The sequence below is a fragment of the Gopherus evgoodei genome, chromosome 5 (assembly GCF_007399415.2).
Source record: "Gopherus evgoodei ecotype Sinaloan lineage chromosome 5, rGopEvg1_v1.p, whole genome shotgun sequence".
Taxonomy (NCBI): Eukaryota; Metazoa; Chordata; order Testudines; family Testudinidae; genus Gopherus; species Gopherus evgoodei.
In genome coordinates, this window is record NC_044326.1 from 14,391,673 (window position 1) to 14,413,931 (window position 22,259).

The 22,259-nt window shown below is 39.0% G+C and overlaps 1 protein-coding gene across 2 annotated transcripts in view; it reads left to right on the forward strand.

Annotated features, from left to right (window-relative positions):
* Positions 1-22,259, forward strand: part of IMMT (inner membrane mitochondrial protein) — a 33,527-nt gene that overhangs the window by 7,116 nt on the left and 4,152 nt on the right. The window contains exons 2-12 of one of the 2 annotated variants that reach the window (XM_030563453.1): positions 15-88; positions 908-1,097; positions 3,902-4,025; positions 4,623-4,760; positions 5,812-5,919; positions 6,711-6,847; positions 10,168-10,271; positions 13,047-13,182; positions 16,236-16,365; positions 19,499-19,513; positions 21,602-21,825. In XM_030563453.1, coding sequence (XP_030419313.1) covers positions 15-88; positions 908-1,097; positions 3,902-4,025; positions 4,623-4,760; positions 5,812-5,919; positions 6,711-6,847; positions 10,168-10,271; positions 13,047-13,182; positions 16,236-16,365; positions 19,499-19,513; positions 21,602-21,825 — 1,380 coding nt within the window. The remainder of the gene's footprint in view (positions 1-14; positions 89-907; positions 1,098-3,901; positions 4,026-4,622; positions 4,761-5,811; positions 5,920-6,710; positions 6,848-10,167; positions 10,272-13,046; positions 13,183-16,235; positions 16,366-19,498; positions 19,514-21,601; positions 21,826-22,259) is intronic. The other variant, XM_030563454.1, reaches the window with a different exon arrangement.

Genomic DNA, 22,259 nt, shown 5'->3' on the forward strand with positions numbered 1-22,259 from the left:
TGTTTTCTTCTTAGAATTGCCTATGTGGTAAATATTCACTCAGTCTGTTACGACCGTGCCGTGGATATGCTACATCAGGGCAATCTGGGTATGTATTGTGTTTCACAGCTGGTATTGGTACTTTAACCTGTGTGACTCATCAGGAGTGAGTTTGGTTGTCATTTTCACTTAAGTGGGATTTGGAATTACATATTTGTTGCAAGTATATGTTTATGGTTTGTAGCAATAGTTTTTGCGATTGCATCAGATTTCAAGCTGCCAAATGGTCATCACTTGGATGGGAAACCACTATAGAGAAGGTGGGTTATTGCAGACAATGTTAGTTGGTGGCATTCTTGCCTCTGTGTTAGTCTGGAACCAGTGCCCCTGTGTGGTACTGAGGGACTTGGTAGTGCTGAAGGAGGAGTCATGCAGATAAGATTTAAAACAGACTGTACTCTTCAGAAAATTGGCCCCATTTGCAGGTACAGAGCTTTCTTGAAAAGCTGGCCCTTAAAGTATATTAGCTGTCGGTGGAGTTAGACTCAATGGAAAGGTGCTGCCCCAAAAGTCTCTGGGTGCCCGATGGCATGATAAACCAAATTAATGATTGTGGTGGTCTTCATTAGTTGCTCACAAAACACTTTTCCATCCTTTGTGCTTAATATCAATATGGCAGGCTTTGTGTGGCTTAGAACGCTGCAGTAATTAGAAAAGTTAAGGTGAAGTTATTCAGCTAGTTGGTATGTATGTTTAGGTTTGCCTGGATATATTAGAAAAGTTGTGATGAATACTTATGGGCCTTCATTTTAAAAGGGGTGGCTTTCAGATCTATAACAGTTTGGTGTTCCTCTCTGAGACTGTTAGTTTTCTGTCCTACTGGTTTGACATACATAAAAGCTTTCTCAGCTTTATTTCTTTTCTCTAGTGTTTCTGCAGGCAAAATTATTGGGGCAAGTGTCTTGTTTGTTGGCGGAGGAGTTGGTGGAACGGTTCTGTATGCTAATTATGATCCACGTTTCCGAGAGAATGTAGAGAAGACCCTCCCATATTCTGATAAACTCTTTGAAATGGTACTTGGTCCTGCTCCTTATAATGTGCCAATGCCAAAGAAACCGGTAAGTTTTCACTTAAATTTTTTTATAAAGGAAACTTTTGCTCTGTTTCTCAAATTCTAAATACTTTTGATTCAATATATACAAGAGGCCAGAACTGTGAATTCAGCATGACTGTAATTAGAAAGTCAGTACGTATTTCTGTTTCTTTTTAAGAGAGATTTAATATATTCGCAATAAAAATCCTTTCAAATTTCAGACATTGTGTGCTGCTGACTTACCAATTACGTTTTGACTGATTTTACCTGCTGTGTTCTTTGTCCTGCAGCTTGCTTGTCCACTGCTTCCTTTTGGTTTTAATATGGTTTCACAGTATCAAATGGATTGTGATTCATGGATTGTAAAATCTTGCCATTTTTACTTATTTGAGCTGAGAGGTCTAAAATGGATAGGTATTATGTCTGGTCATTAATGACCTGGAAAAGGGGGAAAATGGCACACTGATGAAATTTGCATTTTGTATTACGCTAGAAGGAATAGTACTGAATATGGATGTAATGAGGTTAAGAAATATGAGCAGGAAATACATTTGTCCAGGCTGAATCACTTTAAGGTCATGCATCTTGGGGAAACAGATACACTTTAAAATCTTCGAAGGTAAGAGTGATAGAGAACACCATGTTGGATGTTGTATTGCAATAAAGATCATAGTGAAAAAGGCCATTGACATCAAGTTGCAGAAAGCAGGAGAGACCTTTTCTGCGATCCTGACGTGGGACGGTGCTGAGTGCCCTTAGCTCCTATTGACTTCAAAGAAATTAACTTTAGAAATTTCACGTTTACTTCATCAGAAAGAAAAGGCCTCCTGGCCAGGCATAGATGATGAAAAGCGTTCCTGGCCACTGCTGCTATCTGAGCTTTCAGAAGCAGGTGAGGATCCAGAAAGACCCCAGGGTTGCAAACCTGAGTTTGGGGTGGGGGGGGACAAAAGGGGGGACTAGCATATTCTCTGAATGGAACCGGACAATATAACTTACCCCAGTTATTTTAGTTGGTTCCTCATCATAGCTAATGTTGTTTCTTATCTGAGTTGAATCTCAGCCCGTTTGTCCTTATTCAAGCCCTCTATCCCAACCAGACACTGAGTAAACCTGTTAACTGCTTTGTCCACCTTTGATTAAATGGAGACAACAAAACTGGCTGTCATCTGCCTAATACAGGCATTGTAGCCTAAATTGCCTTATTTTCCCTAATGATCTGTCTTGCACACTGGACAGGCTTGGGAATGAAAGAATAGAATATTGCAGCCACCTACCTGAGGTGAATCTTTGAGCTAGATACACATTCAGTGCATATTAACTTCTGAGTCCTGCTAGAGAGAAATCGGAGCCATTCAAACTTGATTCATCTATTCCTGTCAGTCTGTAGCCATGTCAATTCATGTTGTGGTCAGTGGTATCAAAAGCACCTGATAGAATAATCATGACTGCTTGACTTTTACATCTGTTATCCATTGTCACTTGGTCATCATCTACCAATGAACCAAGTGTATTGTTTCCCCACTATATCCTGGTCTGAAAGTGGGTTGCCTAGGATCTAGGAAATCTGAGATTCCAAGAGTTTCCATAGTTTTTTCACCAGCACCACCACTTTTATAGCCTACCCAGAAAAGGGAGTGGTTGATAATTAGTGAGATCTTAATGTCAAACACTGGTTTCTTGAGCAAGGGCTTAATGTAAACTTTGTTGATGCCTGCCCTCACTAAGAGAGATTGACAGTGTCTACCAGTACCGACCCAGTGTCTCCTTTCTAGATTTTGTTATGCAACAAGGAGAGGTGTCAGGTTTGGCAGTAATAGCCAAAAGTTCCCTAAATTCATCCAGAACATCAGTGAATGATGCTGGCCAGAAATCAGTGTGTCTTGTTTGTCACCCCTCTTCTGCCAAAAGAGATGTGATCCCCTGGAGATGGTTTGCTCTGAATCAGGATGATAAAAGTAAATTGAAAATTCCTTCAAGTGAGGATCCTTGACTCTGTTTCCAAGCGGTCATAGTCTGGATTAACCCAGAAGAAAAATTTAAAAGAACTATTTATAGCTTGGCCAAGTGACAGCTAAGAGAGGACAGAGTCTACCAGCATATAAAGACTATAAGTGCCAATTGGGGAGAGGACTTGTTTAATATGGTATGAAGATGTATCAGTAGTGGGTAATGAATATCAGAAGGAAACTGTCAGTGAGGTCTTATAGACTATGTAGTTGTCTCTGTTGGGAAGTAGTGGAAACCTAGTCTCCAAAGCTGCATGTGGACCGTTTGTGTGTGAATAGTGTATCTAGAGTCTGTACACCATCTGTATCAATACAGTTGATTGCTTTGTGGAGCTCTTTGTGGTACCTTGAATGTTATGGGGTGGTACTTGATAAAGACAGTCTGTTCAAATTCTTACATGTATCAAACTTTGTTCATATTTAAATTACAACTAATGAATTCATTTTGAAAGAACTGAAAATTATGAAGGCTGCTTTCAATTAAAAATTGGGTGTGAAGTTCCAAATTTACCATGTAAAATATGAAACTGATAGCAAAGGGTCTTGTATGGTCAAGTCTCTGATCTTGAAAATTGCTAATGCAAATGCCATTTTACATAGCACTTTGGGGTTATTCAGATAATCTGATCCGCTACTGCCTGGTGGGTGGAATTATTTTTTTGAAGTGATAACAATGTGCATGGTGTTGTACAGTATATAAAAATAGAGATCCTGTGCTGAAATCTTTGTAATCAATAGAACTGTGACTCTTTGAATATTCATTGTATGACTGATAGTATGTGGTGATTGATTTAAAAATGTATATAATTTGATTTTCAAGATACAACCTGGTCCACTAAAAATCTCCCCTATAGAAGAGGTAATGAAAGAATCCGAACAGCCCAGTACCAAATTGCAGAAGAGTAAGACAGAAGCTCCTTCAACTTCAGTGGAAGAAAAAGAAGGTAACTTTCCAGAATGGTGTAAAAATGAAGATGCTATTTAGTGTGGGGAGAGGAACAAAATCGTTATTTGTTTTATTACATTATAAAACTATTTGTTATGTAATCATTGGCAAGACATTTGCTCTAGGACATAAGAGTGGTCTTTGCAATTACGAGCACCCTACCACTGGAATAGAATTCTGCTTACTTTTCAGCAGGCTAATGTAAATGCCAGTGACTAGATTTTTTTTATGCAGCTGAAGACATGAATTAACTGGATTCTGAGGCTTGTACACAGGACTCAATAAGAATATCTTGTATACTTGTCTCCTAGGTCTTCTAAGTTTCTGGTAACTGCAAAGGGCTTAATGTGGGTAAACTGCCAGGTCACAGTCTGTAGAAGTTGGGAGTGTCCTGTCCTTCATCCCTACCTTCAATTAAATTCTGGGTGGGAAGCAGTGTCTGGTTGTTGGCCACTTATTATCTTTGCTTTGTGGGAGAAGGTGGCTTATTCACGTTCTGCATGTGGAATGTTCTTTCTTCCCAACATAAACATTCAGGTATCTATACTAAAGAAATTATTCAAATAGTACTGTATATGTTGTTTTTATTTTACAGCAAGCTCAGAAGTAGCTCAGATAATTTCTGCAACAGGTGAAGCTTTGTCAATTCCAGCTCCAGGCATGCAGGATGACAAAAGTGAAAAAGATCACATACAAGGACACCATGAGGGGAAACAGAAACCTGCTGCATCAGGTCCTTAAATGACTTATTAATCAAATCTAACGACTCAGTCCTTCATGCCTTCTGCATGCAAACCTCTCACCAACTTGAGTGAATGTTCTGCGTGCTAAAGGACTGCAGGATTGGGCCTAATGAGTCCTTAGATAATGTGAAAAGATTTCTGCTTGATTAGTGCTTTGCAGAAAATCAGAACTCTTTATGTCCCACTCAACCTCCGATCTGGTGATTTCTTTGCCAGAGTTCAGGAAAGCTGTGTATCGAGGGCCTTAGCTAAGAAGTATCAATCACAAAACTTTGAAACACACTGTAGCAAACCAATTAGAAGAATATTGCTTCTTTGCAATAATAGCATTTCCTTCTAAGATTTATATAGTATTATATTTAACAGGTCTCAGCATCAATATGCCAACAAACGGTAAACAAACACTTCAGAGTTACTGTGAGCATTAAGAGGCAACTTGGTCTTGTGGTTACATTATAGGGCTGGGAGTCATCTCCACTCTTCCAGACTTCCTGTATGAAAACTTTTCAGTTGTCCACTTACTGTGTGTTTCGGGGGCAGGGAGAAATAGTGCAGCGTGAACGGCCCTAAACAGTGGGGCAGTTGAACTCTGATTGAAATAGTGTCATCCCATCTTTCTGTAGCCTCCCTCCTAACCTTTCACTGCTTTGGCTGAAGTTCCCAGCCATGCTAACAGAGCAATGGAAATGGAAAGCAATGGCTATTTACCATATGACAGTCCATGTTTAGTTTCCCAGTTGTGTCTTAGCATTGCTTTCCATCTCAGTTTGTTGTTCAGTTTATCCTTATACAACTGGCAGAAATGTAGGGATAAGTCTGATTATGTGTGTCTGTGCAGTTGTCTTTGACTGCAAGGAGAGCTCAGGCTAAACTTTGCAACTCTGGAAATACAAGGTTTGAGGAGGTTGCTGGACGGATGGTAGTGATGCTACCAATACAAATTAGACTCAAGAGGAAATGGTCCTTCCATGATAAATAACCCTGGTACTAATTTTGGTTTGTCACTAAGCCTTGTTTTTCCCTCTGCATCTCTGAGCCTAGGTGAGGAATATATGTGTGGAGACTCCCCTGCCATAAAAGAACGGCCTCCAGAGGAGGTTGCAGCCCGTCTTGCACAGCAAGACAAAGAGGAACAAGAGAAAATTTCATGTATGTAAATTAAGGTATTATTTGGTTGTCATAGATAGGAATTCACACTGTTGTAAATATACAATATAGCCATATGTATACATGGTAGTGTACAAACGATAACTTATGAAGCAGCTACTGTGTTGTAGGTACACATCTACCCCGATTTAACGCTGTCCTCAGAAGCCAAAAAATCTTACCGCATTATAGGTGAAACTGCAGTATATCAAACTTGATTTGATCCACCAGAGAGCGCAGCCCCTCCCCCCGCGAGCGCTGCTTTACTGCATTGTATCCGAATTCATGTTATATCAGATTGCGTTATATCAGGGTAGAGGTGTATATAAGACAGCTTCCATACCCTTTCCGTTCCCTTTTTGTCTGGTCCCTCTACCTGTCTTACATTAGTAAGAATAAATGGCATTCTTATTGTAGCAGACATAGCAGTGCAGGACAGCATGAACCACACTGGGATTTGTGTTGGGCCACTGGGAAAGAGAGACAAGAGATCTGTGTTGGAGAGCAGACTACTTCAGAGGGGAAGAGTCCATTACAGTGGATCTTACTCAGTGCTTAATTTGTGCCAGGCTTGTGAGAACCTTTGTACTTGCCCTTGATGCATCACAGTCCACAAACTGATAATTTTAAGGAATTCTCACTAATCCTTTTTGGTGATGGAAAGTAATATCATGGGACCAATTGAGGAACTGTAGTGGGGGACAGGAGTGTTACCCATATATATGCAAATATTTGTTTATTATGGTAAGGTAGATGAAGGAAATTATCTGTGTTTTAACTGTTTATTTCTCCAGCTCTTGCAGCAGCTTTGGAAGGAGCCCTAAGCAGTACTGCTCGAGTAACCCTTCAGGCTATTACTGCCCAGGAAGCTGCAGTTCAAGCTGTTAATGCTCATGCTCAGATACTGAAGGAGGCTATGGATAATTCTGAGGTAAACTGAATAAAATTCTGATACAGCTCTTATTTTGTCTACCAAAGCATCCAGAAATGTTTATCATACAATTGAAGATATCAGATAATTAATTTTTTCTCCTGGGGATAGTCTCTAGCATCTCCCATCTGATTTCAACTAGTCGTCATTGTAGTTTGTCTAAACTTATGGAAGTTTTTCACATGTGAAATTTATTTTAACATTTTTTTGGGGGGGGGAGGGTTTAACATGTAATGGCACTTCTGTTGCTCAGTTTCCCTGTCTGTGAAATGGGAATAGTTCTTATTTACCTGTTCAGTAGGGGTATTCAGAGAGTTAACATATAATATATGTTAAGTGTGTAGGAAACAAATATACTAAATGTTGTGGTAAGGGCATCAAACAGCCTTATAATTCCACTTTAGATCACTTTGTTAAAACGATTACTATTGCTAAAATAGTTCCAGTGGATTTCTCTTGCTGTAGAAGTTCATTTATTAGTGTCTGGTAGTGAATGTGTCATGGAGTCTCACATCAGTGTCAACATATGAGGATTCAGCAAACTCTATAAATGAACAAGTATATGGCAGATCAGTCTGCAGTGAGAAGCGCAGACACAGTTGCATGTGGGACAGAAAAAATTGTCTGTGACCACTGCAAACTATTGTATCCTTGCTTTGCACTGTTCATACTTTGAAGAGAATCCAAAGATTAATAAAAGTTTCCGAAGTCGTTCATGATTTACAGAATCAAAAGCCTTGGCAAAGTTGGTGAACACCTTATGAAGGTCATGGTTTTTTTCCTGTCACTTTTCCTAAAGTTGATGGATTGTGAAGATCATGTCTGTAGTGCCCTGCCAAGACCAAAATCCACATTGAGACTCAGGGAGGAAATTTCCAAAAGATAAGTGTTAAGTCTGTTCAGGATAACCTATCCAAGGCTTTTTCCAGCAACAGAAGTTAGAGAAATGCCATGATGATTAACAGTTTGCCTTATCACCCGTATGAAGATAAGCAATATTGGCATACTTGAAATCCTGTAGCACCGACTCTTGCAATACGGTACCCAGCCTGCTTGTAGAGCTGTGCTGGAATGGCACCTGGTCTGGGTGCTTTTCCTTGTGACCTCTACTTGACTGCTATTATGGTCTTGTATCAGGTTGGGGCTGGTAAAAGCTCTTTTTTTAAAGGGCGCTGTGGAATAGTATGAATTGTTTTCTCAGAAATGTTGGAAGGGCAGTTGAGCACCAAACTGTAATGTTTGTTCATCAAGCAAGTATTTCCTTTTTTGTCAATTGAATGGATTGCTGTCCAGTGTGCATACAGAGATTACCGCACTGCATCTGGGGCCATATGCAGCACAAAGGCCAGCAAAACAGCTTTGGGGTGTCTTTGTGATTGCTGTCCATGATAACTCCATGGATTTATTTTTCTGACCACTGATTTTTTTATTTGCCAAAGTCTGGTTTGAGCCACCTTTCTAGCTGCTGAATCCTTATCATTAATGTAGACTTGATGAGTAGCATGCACTGAGTATTTTGGGGTCATTCTCATCAAACCAGTCCCGGTTCCTCTTAACGAAGTCAAAAACTTCAGCAGCCATATTATATGTTGTATCTCAAAAATGTTTCCAGGCTGTCTTCACATCCACTGAGGGGTCTGTGGCTAAGGAATGTACATTAACTATGCCAACATGCATATTTTCAGCAGAGGGCTGTTGCCTTCAGCAATGTTCTAGACCAGAAGGTGTTCAAGTGGCTAATTAGCATTACAGGGGCATATCCATAACTAATAAGGCCTGGGTTTGAGGGGTCTCCCATGTGGAAAGTCTGAAATGGTGATACCACTTTTCACATTGGGGAATTTGGCAATCAATGCTACTGGATTGATAGGAACTGTATGAGAAATATATTCATCTGTTTTAAAATGAAAGGAATATGATTAAATAGGTTAAACTTGTAGAACTGATAAATGAAATTGTTTTTAATTGTTCATTTTATTAATGTAACTTCTGTTCACCATTCACTACACTTGCCTATACTGTAACTTCTGTTCCATATTGTAATTCAAACCCCATTTTAAAACACTCACTCCATTTTGTAAAAGCTTCCTCCAACTTTCATTTTTGCAAACCCTGCTGTAATCTTATTAGTTTAGTTTAGATGTGTGAATGAGGTATGTATGAATGATGGAATCAACCTCCAGCCCCAGCCTGTCCTGATGAGATAAAGTTCAAATACCAATGGCTGAAGACCTAGACAACAGCCCTAAACAAAGTAAGAAGCATCCACCCTAAAAAGAAAAGGACAACAGAACAACAGAAGGAAGATCAAAGCCAGGTCCAAGGCTGAAAGTCAAGCCTGCAATTGATGGGTGATCAGTCTAAACCCAGAGGCAGCGTGACACAGCAAGACCTATAGACTTTGAATCCAAACTAAAAGCCTATAAAAAAGAAGGGTGAGATGAGAAACTCTGGGTAACGTTCTGCTGCCATCATGGAAGAACATTGGTGCCTGCCCAACAGAGATCCAGCTCAGCCTTGTGCCCAGCTTTCCTGGCCAGTTAGCTGCCACAAGCTACGAACCCAAGCTGCAAAATCAAGCCATGAACTTAAGCTATCTTCAGGACTGGTAACCATGCAGCAGCTGCAGAACACCTGATGAATGTGGGTGTGAATGTGTGTATGTGTGTGTGTATAGGTATTAGGTATTATAATGTGAGTGTGTGTGTGCATGTGTATAGGTAATAGGTATAATGTGTGTGTATAAGAATTAAGATATTAGTTATTAGTCATAAATTGTTATCATAATAAATGTGGCATCTTTGCCTTGTCCCCTTTAATAAGATCCTGCTGGTTTTTACTGGTCTGATATAATTGGTACAACAAACTGAATCTAAAGCTTGAATTTAAAAACAATATTTTTAAAACACAAGAACTAATATTCCAGTTACTTGTACTGCATTTTTAAAGATCAGTAAATACGAAGGAAAAATAATCCACACCCTGTAGAGTCAAGCACAGGAGTTTCCCAGTAGTGTCCAACCCGAAGACTGCTACATTGTTCTATTGCAGGAGAATCAATGTGGAATGGACTAGTTTATTTTCACTGTTTAGTCAGGACAAAGTGCAGAAAGTAAACAGCATAAATCCTGACAAAATCAGATTTTTAAAACTTTCAGTTGTTGGTATTAGTAACAAAGGTAATTGTTTTTATAGGATTTAACTTAATTGCAAATTAGTTAGGAACCTTTACGTTTGCGCGGCTATTTTGAATTTCCATTCTTGCTGATAATTTTGTTTGTGGCTATAACTTGCCTAATTAGAAAGCTTGTGCTTCCTAGACTTCAGGAGAGAGAAAATCTGCTCAGTGGCGGACCTTGGAGGAAGCATTGAAAGATCGCAGGAAGGCTGTGGATGAAGCTGCTGATGCCCTTCTGAAAGCCAAGTAAGTTGTTCTGAGCATTTCATAGGCTTGATTTAATATCTCCAGTGTCACATCTGGCAGAAATTCTAGAAACAGCACATAGCACCAAAGAATTTATCCCAAGCATACTCTTGATATAAGAATGCATAGCATGTGCTTCTTGGGTGTCTCTGGATCTGGTATTTTGCAGAACATTGGTATGATAGAGAATTTGAAACAGTAAAATCTTAGATATTTTCATTGTATCCTTTCCTTTCCTTTTTCTAATAAAACAATGAATGAATCAGATCATTCTTGGAGCTTAGATACTATGGCAGTGAGACCAAACAACCCAAATCTGGTCTCAGCTAGTCATTAGAAGAGACAGTGGACATAATATAATTTTTCTCATCTTTAATATCTTATGTAGATAAAATCTTGAATAAACTTAAACAGTATTAGCAGACCTATTGCAGATATTTCACAGCTGGTCTCTGTATGTACAGGGATCAATAATACCATTAGGTATCTATCATCAGTTGTAATGACCAAAACTTAAAAACCTGGTTATGTAAAGTTAGGCTCCTTAGGATTTTGCACTAATTATATTAGAAACTTCAAACTTAAGAATAAGACGAATATCCTTGTTTTTTAGATCATAATCCTTTTTCAGCACATAATCCTAAAGGTTTGGATAACTATTTCTAAGTCTTCGTTAATGAGTTTTTAGTAGTTCATGCAGGCTCTTGAAGACTAGTGATTTCAATGGTATTAAAGGGGGGTGTATGTGGAAATAGGACATATATCTAAAATTTGGTTATCTTGAAAAGACTCGTTCTGGGGAGATGCAAAAAACAAAACCTGAAAGCATGTGGGAAGAACTCAGGAAAGCCTGCCAGCAGAAAACCCCCAGAAAGCTAGTAAGTGATACAAAGGCTCCTAATAGCCACTGACTGTGTGTAAACTTTTCAACAAAAAAATCATTTCCAGTTTAGAATGATTGGAGTGTTGAATGCTATACTTCCGCTCCCCTTAATGTTAGGAATAGTCAAGCTGGTATCACTAGAGCCAATATTTTTTAAAGGACACTTAACATAATTTATCTATAAAAAAAAATCTGACTGGCTGCCATTAGTTTACTTTTTGCTCTGTTGCTTGTATTCATTTAGGACCTGCTTCATAGTCAATGGGAGTCTTTTTGTTTCAATGGGCTTTGGACCAGGAACATAGTGCTGTTGTCTTGAGTTTCCAGTTATGCAAGGGGAGAACTTAATTATAAAATCAAACATTAACAGAAATGTTTTCGGGCCTTTTTTTATTTGTGTCTCCATTTCCTTTTCGTCACACTGTCCAAAAAACTTGGGCCAAAAGTACTTTGTAAATATAACCAATTCACTTCTACAAATGTAAGCATTTCTTTAGTACTTAAGCTTTGCATTAGCTATGTCATAAACAGATAGTTAAGGGTTAATAGAACAGGAGTACTTCATGTCTCTTTTACCTGTAAAGGGTTAACAAGTTCAGTGAGCCTGGCTGTCACCTGACCAGAGGACCAATCAGAGGACAGGATACTTTCAACTCTTGAGGGAGGGAAGTTTGTGTGTGTGCTATTAGTTTTTGGTGGTGGTTCTCTCTGGGTTCTGAGAGAGACCAGACATGCAACCAGGTTTCTCTCCAATCTCCCTGATACAGGTTCTTAAAGATTCAAAATAGTAAGTACTAGGTGATAAGGTGAGTTAGGCTTATGTTTGTTTTCTGTATTTGCAAATGTGTATTTGGCTGGGAGGAGTTCAAATGTGTATTTTGCTGAAAGGATTTTAATTTGTACTTGTATACTTAGGCTGGGAAGGTATTCCCAGTGTCTATAGCTGAAAGACCCTGTACGTATTCCATTTTAAATTTACAAAGATAATTTTTACTGTTTTTCTTCTTTAATTAAAAGCTTTTCTTGTTTAAGAACCTGATTGTTTGCTTTTTTTATTCTGGTGAGACCCCAGGGGACTGGGTCTGGATCCACCAGGGAATTGGTGGGGAGAAAGGAGGGAAGGGAAGGGGGAGAGAGGTTAATTTTCTCTCTGTGTTAGGATTACTTTCTCAGGGAGAGTCTGGGAGGGAGAGAGAGGAGGAGGGGCGAAGGTGGATTTTCCTCTGTTTAAAGATTCAAGGAGTTTGAATCACAGTGATCTTCCAGGGTAACCCAGGGAGGGGAAGCCTGGGAGAGGCAACGGTGAGGGAAAGGGTTTACTTTCCTTGTGTTAAGATCCAGAGCGTCTGGGTCTTGGGGGTCCCCGGGCAAGGTTTTGGGGGGACCAGAGTGTACCAGGCACTGGAATTCCTGGTTGGTGGCAGCGCTACAAGTACTAAGCTGGTAATTGAGCTTAGAGGAATTCATGCTGGTACCCCATCTTTTGGAAGCTAAGGTTCAGAGTGGGGAATTATACCATGACAAGCGAGAAGTGGCTCTGTTTTCAGATATTGGGTGCGTTTGATTTGGAAGAGTACATCCAACCCAGTTCCCTGCATGTAACAATGTACAATTGCATATACCATTTAAGAACATAAAACTAAATGAGCTTACAAAATAAATCTGTCCTCTCAACCCATCCTCTTGGGCTAAAAGTTTTATGAAGGAAAATTTTACACTAAATACAATCATAATTTCAAATCTGTTAAAAACATTGAACCCTGTAGCAGCTCTGTTTAGAGTTTAAAGCTCTCCTTTAATTAGTTTGTTAGGTCATCTGATCAATCTCCCTGCCAGTGCAGATAATAAGGGAACTTCTGTATATGCTAATTAGTAGTTTCTGTCTTTTTCAGAGAAAAATTAGAGAAAATGAAGAGTTTGATTGATGATGCCAAGAAGTCTCAGATTGCTGGAGCCAAATCTCACATACTTGCTGCAGAAGAGAATCTTCATCATATGATAGTTGACCTGGACAATGAAGTAAAAAAGGTATAGTGTTTCCCAAGTCTGTTCTAATAAATCATCATTTGCATAATGGGCAATTGCCATCATGTGCAGAAACTCCTGCAATAGCTTAAAAATACTGAGTATAAGTTCAGAATCATTCAGCTGTAATTTGAGCTTTTGTGCTGACATGTGGCAATGAACAATTTTCACAAGATCCTGGTGGGGGGAAAAGGTGGCTCAATTACTTGATCTGTTTTAGTGGGTGAATGCTTTCTTTAGTTTGATAGCAGTTGAGTAAATTGTAGCTTTTGAACATGGTGCTAGCTGTAAATCAATAAGAATGGATAAGTAGACGCACAGAGCTAGCTTTGCTCGCTTTGACGTATTCAGGTACTATTGTTTTTCACGATCTTGAATTGCCTTTTTTTTCTCTCTTCAGGAAAAAAATGTACGTAATATAATAGGTGACTTAGAGGGTTGTGATTTTCTTTAATCTTCATGAGAGATTCATATTTCTTTGAAAGATAGGAAAGGAGAGACCATGGTCCAGTGGTTAGAACACAGAACTGGGAGCAAGGAATTTCATCTCAGTTCTGCCAATGACTTTCTCTGTAGCCTCAGGCAAATCATTTTACTTCTTTCTCAGCTTTCTTGTTTGTAAAGTGAGGATAAAACTTACCTGCCTTGCAGGGTTCTTATGACTTATAAAGCTGCTTTTATTGAAATGTGCCTTTTCTACTTGTCTTTATGTATTGATAGGAACATCGGCATACAGATCTAAACTAGAACAACAGCTCTAAGGCCAGTCTTGGCTACAAACAATACAACATGATTATCTCAGAACTGGCTGACTTAGAGCATAGATATGACCTTAACTGAGTTCTATCACAGTGCTAAATCCTTGGATGTGTTCAGGGACTTAGCCTGGATTTGGGATACTCTTATGGTATGTTCACATTGCCAATTAAAAAATCTGCAGCATGGAGTCTCAGAGCCTGGGACAGCTGGCTCGGGCTGTGAGGCTAAAAATAGCAGTGTGTAGATGCTTGGGCAGGAGAGTGGAATCTTAGAGCTCAAGCTCCAGCCTGAGCCCAAGTTTACACTGTATTCATATAGCCCGGACCCTGAGTCAACTGACCTGTGCCATGGGTCATTTATTGCAGTGTAGACATATCCTTTCAGTCCTATCTACACCATGGGCTGGCATAGTCTGACTTCAGTATATGTACTGTGTAGATGGGGGAGAGGTCTCAATAGCTCCAGTAATGAGTTATTGTATGTGAAAGGTTTGGAGAAAACTCTATTGAGGTCAATTTTTTTTGGCAAATTTGCCTTGTAAGTTGTGAATAGACTTCTCCTCTGTCATTAATGAGTAGAAGTGTGATGCTTGTACTGTGTGTATATTAGAGCTTTTGAATAATCTCAGTTAACTCAAAAAAATTAATTGCGATTTAAAAATTAATCTTGATTGATCGCACTGTTAAGCAATACAATACCAATTGAAATGTATTAAATATTTTTGGATTTTTTTTACATTTTAAAATATATTGAGTTCTATTACAACACTGAAAATGAAGTATACAGTGTTCACTTTATATTTTTTATTACAAATATTTATACTGTAAAAATGATAAAAGAAATAGTATTTTTCAATTCATCTCATACAATACTGTAGTGCAATCTCTTTACTGCGAAAGTGTAACTTACAAATGTAGATTTTATTTTATTTTTTTTTTTTGGTTACCTAACTGTACTCAAAAACAAAATTGTAAAATTTTGGAGCCTGCAAGTCCACTCAGTCCTACTTCTTGTTCAGCCAATCATTAAGACAAACAAGTTTGTTTACATTTATGGGAGATACTGCTGCCTGCTTCTTATTTACACTTTCACCTGAAAGTGAGAACCGGTGTTCGCATAGCCCTTTTGTAGCCAGTACAGTCAGGTACTTGTGTCAGATATGCTAAACATTCATATTCCTTTTATGTTTCAGCCACGATTCCAGAGGACATGCTTCTATGCTGATGATGCTCATTAAAAAAAAAAAAATCCATTAATTAAATTTGTCACTGAACTCCTTGGGGGAGAACTGTATGTCTCCTGTTCTGTTTTACCTACATTCTGCGATATATTTCATGTTTATAGCAGTCTCAGCTGAGGACCCAGCACATGTTTGTTTTAAGAATACTTTCACAGCAGATTTGATAAAAAGCAAAGAAGGTACCAATTTGAGATTTCTAAAAATAGTTACAGCAAGGTTTTAGCATCTGAAGTGCTATCCAAAATCTGAGAGGGACAATGTGTGGAACATGGTTTTAGAAGTCTTAGAAGAGCACGCTCTGGTGTGGAAACTACAGAACCAAAACTATCAAAAAAGAATCAACCTTCTGCTGGTGGCATTGACTTAGACAGTGAAAATGAACATGCATTGGTCCGCATTGCTTTGAATCATTATTGAGCAGAACACACCATCAACATGGACGCATGTCCTCTGGAATGGTAGTTGAAGCATCAAGGGACACATGAATCTTTAGCGCATCTGGTACGTAAATATTGTGCGACACCAGCTACAACAGTGCCAGGCAAACGCCTCTTCTCCCTTTCAGGTGACATTATGAACAAGAAGCGGGCAGCATTATCTCCTTCAAATTGTAATCAGACTTGTTTGAGTGATTGGCTGAAGTAGGACTGATTTGGACTCATAGGCTCTAAAGTTTTACATATTTTATTTTTGAATGCCGTTATCTTTTTGTACATAATTCTACATTTGTAATTTCAGCTTTCATGCTAAAGAGATTGCACTACAGTACTTGTTTGAGGTGAATTGAAAAATACTATTTTTCAGTGCAAATATTTATAATAAAAATAAATATAAAGTGAGCATTGTACACTGTGTATTCTGTATTGTAACTGAAATCAATATATCTGAAAATGGAGGAAAACGTCCAAAAATATTTAAATGGTATTCCATTATTTAACAGCGCGATTAATTGCGATTTTAATTTTTTCATCGCTTGACAGCCCTAATATATATATGATTTAATACTTGCCTTCAAAGGTAAATCTAACCCAATTTTTATTTATTTTATATCTTGTAGGTTCAGGCAGCACAATCTGAGGCTAAAATAGTAGCTCAGTACCATGAACTTGTGGCTAAAGCTAGGGATGAATTTCAGCGAGAACTGGATAGTATCACTCCAGAAATACACACTGGCTGGAAGGGGCTAAGTAAGTCTTGGACTGTTATGTTACCTTGAATGTTTAATAATGCACAAAGCACTTTGTTTTCCAAGAGCACTACAGGTGCATATACTGATATACAGTTGTTCTAATTTTCTGTTTCTCTACATTGTAGCTAGTTTAATTGGAAACTATTTTGAATTAACTTTAAAATCCCAAGTTATCTGAACCAACTGGTACAAAAGGTCCTAATTTTGAATAGGTAATTTATGAAGCAATTGTGCTCTTGCTGATGAAATCACAAGATGGTTTCTGGGAAGCTTGAAGAAAGCATCCACACTGAAACTTGACATTGGAAAGGTACTTGTTAGTCTTTTAAACTTCCAGGTGTTCCAAGAGAAGTGATGTAGAGTATGGAATGAGAAGGCCAGGTGCAACTGAAAAGGGTCCTTTCAATAAACCACAAGCAACTGTTATTTATGGAACAACTAGAGTAAAACTTAGTTTTGTTTTTCTACTTGTTTTCATTAAAAAAGTCAAATCTGTAATATTTCCCTTCTGAGATTCTTAATGGAATATAAACTTTATAAAGCAGTAAACTGTTTAAAGAGCTTCTGTGTTTGCAGTTTTTATAGAATATGGGTGAAGTAGCCAATGTACAGTTAGCTAGATTAAATTAACTTGAACTGAAATGGCGCAAGTCCATTTAATGTCACACGAAAGCTCTTTTGAGATACTACTGAACAGCTACTGCTCTACTGCATTAGTGACCATTAGATAACATGACAGCTATGTTAATCAGCAAAGATAAAGCATATCACATGTCATATATGCTTAAATGCTTTGCAAAATCAGGGCCTTCCTTCTGAAGAATGGTTTGGTATTTATCTGGTGCTGGGAGTCTATAACTTTCTGACAATGTTTAGCTCCCTAGACGTAGTTGAGGCTATCACTTAATGGCTTTCCAGAGATGTTTTAATGATTCATCTTATGGATATGCAAGGGCATATTTACAATTTAAGAAGTGATTTTTTTTAATGATTGTTTAAATTGTTGCTTTGTGGTGGTGTAGTGGATACTGATATGATTCTGAGAGAATTCTGGTTTGTTTTTTTTAGTGTGCTCATGTCCCTTCATTAGTGAGAGAATGCCCATCTCACTGTAGAGGCCCATAGCTTTGTTTGCATGCAGTGGAAAGCAAGGCCTGTGTTGGAAATAGTGTATTACCCCATATACTTGTGTTCATATTTGTCTGGTCAGAGAAATTGGCAGCAGTAACTGCAGCACTGAACTTTGAACAGTAAATGCACAGTAACTTAGAAAAATGTGTTTTTACTTGTCAGGTGACTTACTAAATATGGTTCTACATATAATGGAGTATTGTGCTAGAGCAGCAAATAAGCCTGGTCTGATAACATTACAGCTCTTCTGTTGGTGAAATTGGAGTTTTTTATTTTTCGGGAAATTTCTCTGCTAGGTGCTCGGGTATTTTTCTCCTGATTTAAAAATATGCTAGCCCAGGGGTAGGCAACCTATGGCATGTGTGCCGAAGGCACCACTTAGCTGATTTTTCAGTGGCACTCTCACTGCCCAGGTCCTGGGCATCGGTCTGGGGGGCTCTGCATTTTAATTTAATTTTTAAATGCAGCTTCTTAAACATTTTAAAAACCTTATTTACTTTACATACTAAACTATTGTTATATTATAGACGTATAGGAAGAGACCTTCTAAAAATATTAAAATGCATTACTGACACGTGAAACCTTAAATTAGAGTGATTAAATGAAGACTTGACACAGCACTTCTGAAGGGTTGCCGACCCCTGTGCTAGCCCATATTAGGAACCATTTGAAACATATTTAAGTAGTGAGTCACAAATTCTTTAAACAGTAATTTTAAATTTAATTTACCTTACTTAAAGGACTTGTATAGTTTGAGCTATAAGAAATTTTGTCATCATAAATCTTGTATCTGCTCACCTCATGCAATCAATGCAGTCAGGATTTGTATCCTAGCACAAAACAAGGCAGGGAAAAGCCAGCAAGTATTATTCAGGAAACCTCAGTTATGCTGTTCTGATGATGGCTTACCAAACAATCTAAGATAGTTTTATATCCAATATACAAAAAATAATTTTCAGAGCTTTTAATGAGTTAGTGTCTGAATTAGTCTATGTATTTGTAACATTTGTGTACGTTACAGCTTGTGTATTAATAGCAGTAGTTCACCTTATATTTTCTGTGATTACTGCTTTTATTTTTAAGGAATTTTGTAACAGCCATAAAAAAAAAACTTCAGGCCCAAAAATAGCATTTCAGGTCTTTGCAGATGGTAAACTGTTTTTGCCAAATTCTCTGTCAAATGGGAGCAGCCTTTTTAGATGTAAGAGGCTGTGTCTAGAAAAATGAACATATTGGAACTCCTGGCTCTGAATTGTAGCCAGTTCATTTTTCAGGTATTTAGTTCTGCGCTCTGTGTTAATTCTTCAAATTATTTCTTAGCTTCCATGCTCGGGCCCTGATCCTGCAAGTGACAGTGCACTTCAGTTGGGCTCCCTGCAAGTGTAGATGTCCCATTTGCAAGCTGTTAATTGCAGGGCAAGGGCACAAAGAGGCCACATTCACATTGTGTTTTCTGGGAAATCCTTCCTTATGCTGGTCTCTCTTACATTTCAGTCTTGAGAGAGCTTCATTTGAGCAAATAAACTTGACAAGTTTAATGAACCACATTGCTGCTCATAATTAAATGCTTCAGAGTTGTATTCTGAAGTGTTTGTGTGTCTGGCAATAGCTATGTTGTGGACACCTCTGCTTTGGAATAACTGAAAGACTAACTTCAAAGTGAAATGCTGTGCTGTGCTTCCCAATTAAAATTTGTAGTTATTCTTAAACATATTTTAGGTTAATCTGCACTACTCCTTTGCTATGAATGTGATATTAGAGGCTTTGATGTTGTGGGTTTCATGTTGGTTTTATATAAAGAGACTTTTAAGAGCTTTCAACAAAAAGAAGCTGCTGCCAGTCTAACTAAAAGACTCCCTATAATATGCTAAGGCACTCTAAATACAAAGCTATGAGTGGTATGTTTTCATGTACATTTCTGCATGCTTTTACCAACTAATTGATTTGCTGTGTTGACTGTTGATTAATTTTTCCAAACCTTCCTCTTTCTTCTATTGCAGAGATAACTGATTTAGGTGAGTTACTATAACTTTTTCTGCTCAGATGAATGTTGTTTCTCAAGTCGTTCCGTGTTCGTATCGTGCAGTGCTTCACAACTAGACAATATCAACTAGTGCTTAATTGCTGCATTTATACAATATATTAGTGCTGAGGTTTGCTTTGGGATACTTCCCATTTGGTTTCTCTGTGTAGTCTGGTTCTTGTCTGTTGTGCTTGTAAATCATACACTTGAAATAATTTTGCTGCTCAGGTAACAGTTACTGTAAATATTAACGACGTGGTTAAATTCCTTACATGAATATTGTCATGTCACTGGGATACCCTTATGCTGATCCCAGATGATTGGGAGCACAGAACTGTCAACAAGAAAGTTTTTGTGTCTTGTCATTGACTTTCTGGGTAATCTTGGGTAAGCCATATGGGCCTACATTTTCCAGTGCCCACAAATTTTAAGTGCCTCAATTTTCCTAACCCCACCTTGAGCCTCATTTTATAGAGGTTCTGAGCACCACCAGCACCCTTTGCAACTTGTAGATATGCAGCACCTCTGAAAACCAGGCCCTTGAGATCAAGTAGGGCCTGCAAAATAAGTGGATGTTTAGAAAATTTTGACCTAAATCCTTGCATTGTAGTTTCTCCACCTTTGGAAAATGGTGAATTTAAAATCCAAATTAAGCAAGTTGATAGAAATTCTGAACCAAAGCAGGTTGTACAAGGAGCTGCGTTCCCTTGACATCAAACTTAAACATGGTACCTGGAGTTACAAACGACGCTTCCTCACAGGAGCAGCACTTCTTCCTGCCATCTGTCCACAGGTCATACTAAGAATTGATCAGCAGTCCTAAATTGGACTGAAAACTCCCCTTCGCAGCACATTCCCCCAAATAGAATCCCGTGCCTAACAGTGTCAATTCCTCCTCCAGTGCCCACTGGAATGGATGGGCTTAGCAGCGCATGCCTGGTAGGTAACAACCTTGTGCTATTTTGGACCAGGACCGAGAGCATTACAGAGGAAAAGGGGTCATCGCAGAGAATGCTCTGCTGGTAGCCCCATCTCTTCCCTACTGACAGACAGCAAGGTGGTGCAGCTCAAGTATGCCTGCTAATCTTTACTGGGGCAGCCTGTGTTGGAGTGACTTTGTGCAGGATAGCCTGAGGCCAGTGATTCAGCTTTTTCCATGCTGGGGGACACATCCCCACGCACACTCTTTCCTCCGTTTAACAGGTTGAGATCTCATATCCTAGGCCATTTAGGATTTCAGAGGTAAGAACCAACACATTTTAAGCTCCGCCCAGAAACCAATAGCAGATGTAGATCCTGGAGCATAAGTATAATGTGCTCATGGGAAGATACTCTGCATATCAAGCAGGTTGCCACCATCTGCACTGGCTCCAGCTTGGGAATGGGTTTGAGAAAGAGCCCTGTATGGCACACATTGCAGAAATCTGGTCCTAAGTGCCAATGATGGCAGATGCTGGATATAAACCTCAGTCAGAGGAACTTGTATAACAACTACCAATACTTTGACTTGCTCTCCTCTGACTCACTGTCCCTGCATGTCTTCTCAGGACTGAGCTTCAGCAAGCTCAGGGACATCCATATCCAGTCTCACCCGGACTTTGGATCTGCTTTACTCTACATCCCTTGGGGTGCTATATGGCTTATTAGCACAGTGATAGCTGCATGGTGCTTTAAAAACCAATAGAAGGGCAGTTCTTGAGCCACAAGGAACTTACAGTTCTAAATTTGACTTACTGGGAGGTGGGAGGGGAAGAATCCAGGGGCTGGCAGGGTGATAACTGAGACAAGTATTCTGGGAGGCACATTTTGATAGCTCCTTCTTGTATTTAAGAAAAAATAATTCACTTCGTTAGTTTGGAGATGCTGTCCAGAAGGGCTTGGATGGGTGTCCGGGCAGGAAGAGGGGGAGAGTTAGTAAGGTGCTAAGATCCTTGGATAAAATGTCCTAGCTGAGTATTAAATATTTCCAGTTTGTGACCTGAGGATGATCTTATTTCGTGTGTGTGTGCTGGGTAGCGCAAGTGGTGTGTCTGTCTGTTTCTCCAGTGATCTATTTCTAATAAAAACTTTTTCTCTTTAGCTGGTCAGCTGTCAACAGATGATTTAAATTCTCTCATTGCCCATGCTCATCGTCGTATTGACCAGCTAAACAGTGAATTGGCAGATCAGAGAGTGAGAGAACAGCAGCACATTGAGGCAGCCCTGGAAAAGCAAAAACTGGAAGATAAGCGAGCACTTGAGACAGCAGTGGCAAAAGCACTAGAGCACCACAAAAGCGAGATCCAGATTGACCAGGACAAAAAGGTACAGTAAGCAGAGGGTAATTGGTCCTCCCATGCTGCTGGTTTCCAGTATGTTCTCTGCATGCTATGGAATTTACCAGTGAAGTCTGACGTCTTCCAAGCTGCAAACTAATAGTGTGGCAGCTGGTTAGAAAACAGTAATGTAGCTTTGGAGATTGAGGCTTGATTCTCAAATGTGTGCGCAAATTAGGCTTGTAGGGTAAAACTTTCAAAAGCCCGTGAGTCACTTAAGTACTTTTGAAAATGCTCCATGTAGTTGCATAGTCAGCTACAGCTATTACACACAAATATTGGCTATTTGTATTCATATATGGTCAGCAAACTGTAGAGAGTGCTTGCAAACGAGACATGAAATCTTGCATGTGTGCACTTCTGAAAAGCAGGGTGTAATCTTGGCTATACTGATGTCAACTGCAAAACTCCCATTAACTTCAG